This window comes from Etheostoma spectabile, chromosome 16, assembly GCF_008692095.1.
Source record: "Etheostoma spectabile isolate EspeVRDwgs_2016 chromosome 16, UIUC_Espe_1.0, whole genome shotgun sequence".
Classification (NCBI taxonomy): domain Eukaryota; kingdom Metazoa; phylum Chordata; class Actinopteri; order Perciformes; family Percidae; genus Etheostoma; species Etheostoma spectabile.
Window position 1 is genome coordinate 18,887,801 of NC_045748.1, and position 7,406 is coordinate 18,895,206.

Sequence of the window (7,406 nt, forward strand, 5' to 3'; positions counted from 1 at the left end):
TATATATATATATATATATATATATATATATCGTACAACTTCAATTCAATCTCTGTATTTAACCCATTAGAATCAGTGCTATAAGCTCGTTAATTTAGGTCTTTAACTCCTTTTATTTCGTGACGTGGATGGGAGCAATGGTTAAAAACCACCTACTGCCTGTGTTCCCACAAGTTTTTTTCCAGAGAAAACAGGAAAACATCACCAAGTTCATGTCTGCTCAATTCTCCGATGTTGGACCTGCTGTTGATGTTGGATCATTCCAGCCGTTTAGCCAGAACATGACGATTTGTCACACCCTTTTAATCATGTTTTAAATTGATTAAAGGTGAGAGACACAAATATACTGTAGACAGCGGATATCTTCCCTGCATGATTTCTGCAGATATTCAATTAAAGACGGTGTGTTTTTCCACCACCAGATGTCAGTGTTGATCCACGTGGCCTACCATGGTTTCAGATAACGGAGTGCTGACGTCAGATGTCAACAGACACAAACGTCTCCGTCGTGGCCAATCAACTTAGAGTCACACAGACTCTTGTAAAGATGGCGACGGTGAGGCACAGAGGAGTGAAAACTGGACGCTTCACCGTTATTAAATACCGCTGGTCCAGATACCGTAAACATTGACACGGCAGCGGGAGCGAAAGTGACTTGACCCATTTGTGTGCAGCAGCAAGCTGTTTTGAGCTGCGTGCTGTCGGTGCGGGCCTGGTTGCTTATGTTTTCGGTTAGGCTGTCGTTGCCTCGGATAGCTCACTAGCTTCAAGTTGGAAAGCGAATGCTAACAGTGGGCTAGCTAGCTGTGTAGCTCCATTGGCTGCTGGAAGCTCTCCGTACGGCATTCATGGATTTATAACCTGACCAGGGCGAACGCTGGACTGCATGCACCTTCTTTTTTTAAGTTTTCATGTTTACGGAAACAGCGTCCATGACTCTCTTGGATTAAACACTTCAGGGGGAATACGGGGCACCGACGACCTGGCATTGCGACACTGTTTAGAGTGTCGAGGCGGAGTGTGTTTGCCGTCATGTATTTTCTAACCGGCTGGCCCCGGAGGCTGCTTTGTCCGCTGAGGAGTGAAGAGGAGCCCTTCCACATCCATCCCAGCTCCCAGAGGTTTTACTTTGCCGTGCTGTCAGAGACACAGCTCAGCATTTGGTTTAGTCGGGTAAGTGAAGAAGCATCTGTTCAGTCATGCTCACGAATCAGCTGCCCCGACAAAAACAATGCTTTGAATGCTACTTTCATTTTAGCTAACTTGAGCAGTACATACGCGATTATCCTTGCTTCTCCAGCTACAACCACCATGATTTTATTTGTAAAGTTTGAACTACTGCGTAACAATCTAGCTGTCTGTCCTTCATGTTTATAAAACGTTATAATGTTATATAATGTTATAAACATCGAGATCAACAAGGATTTCATTAGTGATAATGAGCGAGCTGGAGGTATTAACTTGCTTGTGTTGGCAAACGGGGTCACCTACACACCTATGACATAGCTGACAGGTGACATTGTTACGCATCATAACAGTTTGAGTATATCCGTATACGTGTGCAACAAAAAGCATAGTTGTATCTGAATGTGCGTCCTTCCTCCCATTTAACGTTACTCCCTCATTCGTGACAAAGGTTCGGTGGCTTTTCATCCTCTCACCTGATGACGGCTTAATGTTAGTCAGAGAGGAAAGTGTTAACTGGTTGAGTTTCTTGGCTACATTCAGTACTTTTAGTGACAATTTCTGTTCTCACCACTCTGCCTCAAAAGGCAATCTTCAAGTTCAAAGTTTTAAGTTATTTTCAGCCTGAGATTTTCAATCGTGTTCAAAACAAATACTCACTGACCACATGTGGTACTGGATGTTCTGTCAGGCAGCGGCTCAACACTGATTCAAGATCTTTTAGCCTGCCAAAGTTTAATGTAAATGTCAGCACAACATTTGATCCATTTCTTTTCACTAGGACAACACAGAAACAAAATGTCATACTAACTTGAAAGCAAAGCAGCTTTTTCAACATCTTGCGTGGATTTTATTTTCTCTAAATGTCCCCAATCTGTGGACCTGCTCTCTTTTTCTATGTATTTTGTCTTTTTAAAAAGAGGATAGCTTGGAATGTAAGTGTCATGAATGATACGACTTCGCAGAGATTTTTATGCAGAAAGCAACACATTCCTCTCTAACAAAACTATATATACTATATATTGATATATTTACTATATATTGTTCTCAATATGGCCCTGGAAGGTGCTGGTCTAGAGCCAAGGGACCTGTGATGTTAGGTCCCATTGCTAATAAACCTGTGATCCATGCTAGCAGAACAGAATCGCTGTGTGAGCAGTGAGGTGATATTTAAGTCTGACATTGAGGAGATGTGTGGGACAGTGGCAGCTTCCACTGACAACATCCTATTTTTACCATTGTCTACATTTATTAATTTGCTCATAAGATATTTTAAACTTATTGCAAAGGATTTTCATTTGTTACCAGGAAACTCCTCTACCTAGAAGGCAGAATGGCTCATGAAATTGTTGGTGATTTCCCAGTCAACACTGTTTCCAGTGCCAGCACCAGCATCTGATGTAGTCCCTAGAAAAGTCCCTGTACCGTGAGCCCTGTGAACTTACACTACACTCCCTTCCTCATTTTTTCGAATACACCAGATTCTGCTATGTTGATATGAATAGGGGCCATTTGATTTGATAACATGCAGTTGAGCACATTGTTCATAGCAGTCTGCGTTCCACACAGCTTGTATATTATTGAGGTGTGGCAACAATGAATCAGGGTCACCGTATTTCCGGTGGCCAACACAGGATGTAACCATGTTTTCCTTCCCGTCTTTCTTAAGAACTTTGCCTGCCTGACCCCTTGAGTATCAATGAGGCGTCCTGGAAATGGATTGTGTCAGGAATGTTGATTGGAGCAACTTCTTCCTCTTGACATGCACCTTTCACATCTGTATCTAGCCCACATCTACAATAGGGATGTAGTGGAGGGTTTTGCTTGCTTACACAATTTTCTTGAGTAATATATTTTCCATTTTTCTAAAAACATTTCTTAAAGCAAACATACATGACACGCTTGACCCTATTTCAATACAATAACAATATTGTGACATTTAATTAGATATGGTGTAAGCATTGTAATCGTGATATACCATCCATATAAAACATGTTTTTTTAACGTGTAAAGGTATTCCAAAAGTCAGGAGAATTACATTTCTGCCTGTCATGCTTCATATCATAGCAGCGATAAATATAGATATTTTGCTACATATTTCTTTTTACGAACACTTTAGCATGTTGCTCAACTGATTTGGGGAATCAAGCTGATTGTCAAACGGCCATTTCCCCTCCAAGCTTGCTTGCCCCTGTTGTTTTCAGCCATCATTTTGCCACCAGGTCTATTCTCTTTAATCCCATCAATCCTCGACCACGCAGCCTGAGACCAACTAGTTAAGTTGAGGCGTTATCACTTAATCCGTGTAGCATAGTAGCTTAGCCTTGTAGTTGTTGTGTTCTGCCGCCCTGCCACAGCTCTGTGGGAGCTCAGGCTCATGTCTAGGAATAGAGAGGTGGAGATTGTTGATGGCGGCACACTGTTATGCAGTAGCAGCACCCTAGTTGGCTCTGGGTGCCTGCAAAAATTAGCAATTGTGCGTGCGTGGTTGCATGTAGTTGTGTGTATGTAATTATTTATGCTCCTCTCCCATGGGATTACTACAGTTACACCAACTGACTGCATGTAGTTGAGGTGGACCATGGGGAATTAGCAATGATTGTGTAATACATACGGTTGAGCCACTACTACCCTCCAAGACCCTTTCAGTTTTAGCTCAGTTGAAATTAAGTATAGGCCACTGGTTGTCTATTTGGGATGTTGTCATGCAAACTCAGGTCCTTCAGTTTTTTCTGTTGGCATGTCTACCTGCGTGTTAGTGGGCAACACACCTGTCTGCCTGCAGGGTTTGGGTGATGCAGTGAGTGACTTTTCATAACCTGAACAATATCTTGAAAGGTGCAACAACCAAGTTATTGATGGATTATTTGACATTAACACTAATGAGCAAGAGTATTTCCTGATTATTTCTTTTGCCCTTTATATTTAATGCAGATCTAGTTTGATGTATCCAATCCAAACACACTTAATAGTAGTCAACAAGTATTGGTTTGAATTTGAAAAGGTCAATTGTAAAAATGATGATAAGTGAGCCTCTTAATATGGGTGCCTGCTCTACCAGCTGAGCTACCCAGGCTCCCAGCAATCTTTCCTTTTTAACTAGAACTTACAGAACACCTAATGAGTTTGTTCTGATTGTGATCTGATATTATTGCAATTAGCAATGAGGAGAGAGGTTTCTATTTCTGTTTCCCACGAGGAAGCTTCACCAGTGCAGGTATCTTTTACATTATTAAGATTTCATGCTACGAAGGGGACGTTATCGGGTCGACATCCTTAAAACCTGCTCTCTCATTACGGTTACTGGGTACGAGGTCTAATGTTCCATAGCTAGAGTTACACAAGCTCTGTCCCTGCTTTTGTTACCTGACCAAAGCCATTCAGTTTACTGATCTCTTTTCCCCGTTGAGTCAACGACTGTAACATGTCTAAAAAAATTCTTCAATAATAAACCATAGATTATCTGCAGGGGTTTTTTCCACTGGTTGTTGAATAATGCCAATTATTCAAGAATAGGGCTTTGCCAGTTGTTGAGGTTTCTGTTGTTCAGAAACTAACTTTGTTACCAGAGATCCTCTTTAACATCTGTTATACAGTTACACAATTACAAATACTAAGTCACTCAATGATTCTTATTTGACTGCAGATAAAAACCCCATGCTCATTGTTTGTGGTGTTGTATTTGGGGATTTGAATGAACTAGATAAATAGCTGCTGAAGTGATTTAGGGGTAGAGGCAAATTAAGGGCAACTTCCTCAGGCAATGTCTGTCTGTGTACGCCTGTTCATCTTTCTGTCTGTTTGGCATGGTAGAAACAGTAGCCTCGCCTGAACATGCTTTTGTTTGCTGGGCTGAGTGATATTTTTCTATATAAATGAACCTCACGTTAACAGTTAGCAGTTTAGCATCAGTCAGGTATCACCGTCATCCCATTCATCGGGGGAGACTTTCATCTGTATTGCTTCTTCGCCAAAGAACCAACATTTGAGGCAATTTAAATAAGTGTCAACAAATAACCTTCCATTTCAGGAATGGGATCATGGTGGACAAATGCAGATATCAGTTTTAGTGAGCATTAAAACATGTTGTCATACTTTCTAATTGTTTAGAATATGTTACATCTGAATTGATTATTTGTTCATCCATGGTGATGTGTTGCTGTGTCCAGAGTTTTTATGTGGTTATTTTAGATTGCTCCTGCAGTCTCAATATTAAACCACTCCAAAATGTATTGATTTGTATTTTCTTTGTTTCAATTAAATTAAATTTTAAGAAAGAGCCTAAAGACTAATATTAAGCCTGTGTCATAAACAACACTTACATTCAGACCCCAAACATATTTAAATGTTACTTTATATAGGTTATTTGCAGATAAAATGGCCAGACGTTTTATGTTGATTTTTTGAAATTTTTGGCAGTAACGGTATGTGTTCTGTTGTGGATGATGTTGTTATTGTGTTATCATATGTGGCAGTCTTTTTCGTGCAGTATGTTTAAAGTGCTCATTTTCTTTCCCATATCCCCTTTCCCCACCCACAGCCCAGTGTTTTGATAGTCAGCTATATTGAGTCTGCAAAGGCGGCTGCCCAGTTTGGCTTCTACCAGAAAGCAGAATGGAAACCAGACAACTCCATGATAGCTGTGGCGGTGAGTACAGCACTCCACCAATATCACCCTTTTCCCCATGTTTTTTACTACAAAACACTAGTATACATTAATGTGGGACATTGTTGTCCTTGTTCAGTCCACATGAAGTGTTGATACATATACTGGCAATATCCATCCTCCTCAAATGGTGCATAACAATAGCAGTTCAACATTATGTCATGATTAAGCAATGAAAAGTCAACAACACTATCCTTTGGCTATGTTTTATGTCATTGTAATACTAATGTGCGGTTGGGCCACATGTGGTCAACTGTCACCTGTAATCATTTCTTATTCTCTTCCACACTCTTTTTCTCCTCTGTCTTACTTGTTTGGTTTCCATTTTACTTTTTGCAACTGTTATTTCCTCTCTTATCACTTTCTAACCACTGATTTGTTGCATGTAGAGTTTCTGTCAGTGGGTAGAAAATGCTTCAGTAGTAGTTCGCTGACAATTGAATTTGACCAGGATCCTTCTGTTACAGTAAAAAATCAAAGCAACTCCCCTGTAACTGCAGTGCATCACAGTAGAATGGGCATGACTAATGCTTGAAAGAAAAAAATGAATGCGTGTCTTTAAACAGTAGAGTTTGTCCTATTTTTTTCTATTATGTTGATCTCTAGATACAAGGAAGGTATTCTCGTTGCAATAAGAGCAAACTGAAACACGTCCCTTGAGCTATCTACATCATGTTATAACTTTACGTTCAAGGGAGAAAAGGAATGTATATGTTCATGCATGATTCCTGAAACTAGACATGCTTTAACATGCATAGCAGTCCCTTCAGGTGTGCATCTTGCAGAGGTCCGCGACTAGCTCCAGGCTTAATGCTGCTGGAGTAGAGTGGCCAATTTTAAGCTCATAAGAAATTTAAGGCATAAGAACAACATCTTAGAAGAACCAGAAGGACCTAGTGTAGAACTGTGACAGACAAGTTAGTTGAGATGAACTTAATTTGGGGGAGGTCAACTTTCTGCCATAGGGATAAGGAATGATAGAGGGAACTCGTTATGGATTAAAGTAAAAGTAAAGGGTTTAACAGTACTATCCTAATGCCTAATGGCAGTAAGATGTCTGTAGTAGATAAATCAATAAAGGTCACTGAACAAACTGGCCTGACGTTTTGAGATAATATTCGGATGCTTCAGTTACACTTTGCTCTCTGTTTAGTCTTGTCATACTTTGTCCTGTGCTGTTCACGGTACTTTCTGACTATGAGTCAATCAACTCAAAGGGAAACAGTAGTTCTCTATGAAACAGGCGGTTCAGTGGTTTATCAAATCACAAATGTTTAAAAATCGGCTTTAGAGAACATCTTTTGGTCACTAAATTGGTTTTAAGGTGGGCATCAACCTTTGCCATTGAACTCTGACCTCCTTCTTAACAGATCAGACTTGTGGGCGAGCTCTAAATGGGAAACAGATTACAGCATTCTGAAAGGATGTATCTACCTTAGCTCTTTTAGGGGATGGAAAGGGCCTCATTTGTTTTGCGAATCAATCCAAATTTACCTGAATGCTAAAACTGATGAGGGGAGGATACACAGCCTGTTTTAACCTCTCCCGATCCCCC

The 7,406-nt window shown here is 40.4% G+C and overlaps 1 protein-coding gene across 3 annotated transcripts in view; it reads left to right on the plus strand.

Annotated features, from left to right (window-relative positions):
- The first annotated feature begins 519 nt into the window (after positions 1 to 519).
- The window catches only part of ric1 (RIC1 homolog, RAB6A GEF complex partner 1), a 49,069-nt gene continuing 42,182 nt past the window's right edge, over positions 520 to 7,406 (plus strand). For all 3 annotated transcript variants that reach the window (XM_032540103.1, XM_032540102.1, XM_032540105.1), the window contains exons 1-2: positions 520 to 1,173; positions 5,726 to 5,833. In XM_032540103.1, the coding sequence (XP_032395994.1) occupies positions 1,033 to 1,173; positions 5,726 to 5,833 (249 nt within the window). In that variant the 5' untranslated portion in view covers positions 520 to 1,032. The remainder of the gene's footprint in view (positions 1,174 to 5,725; positions 5,834 to 7,406) is intronic.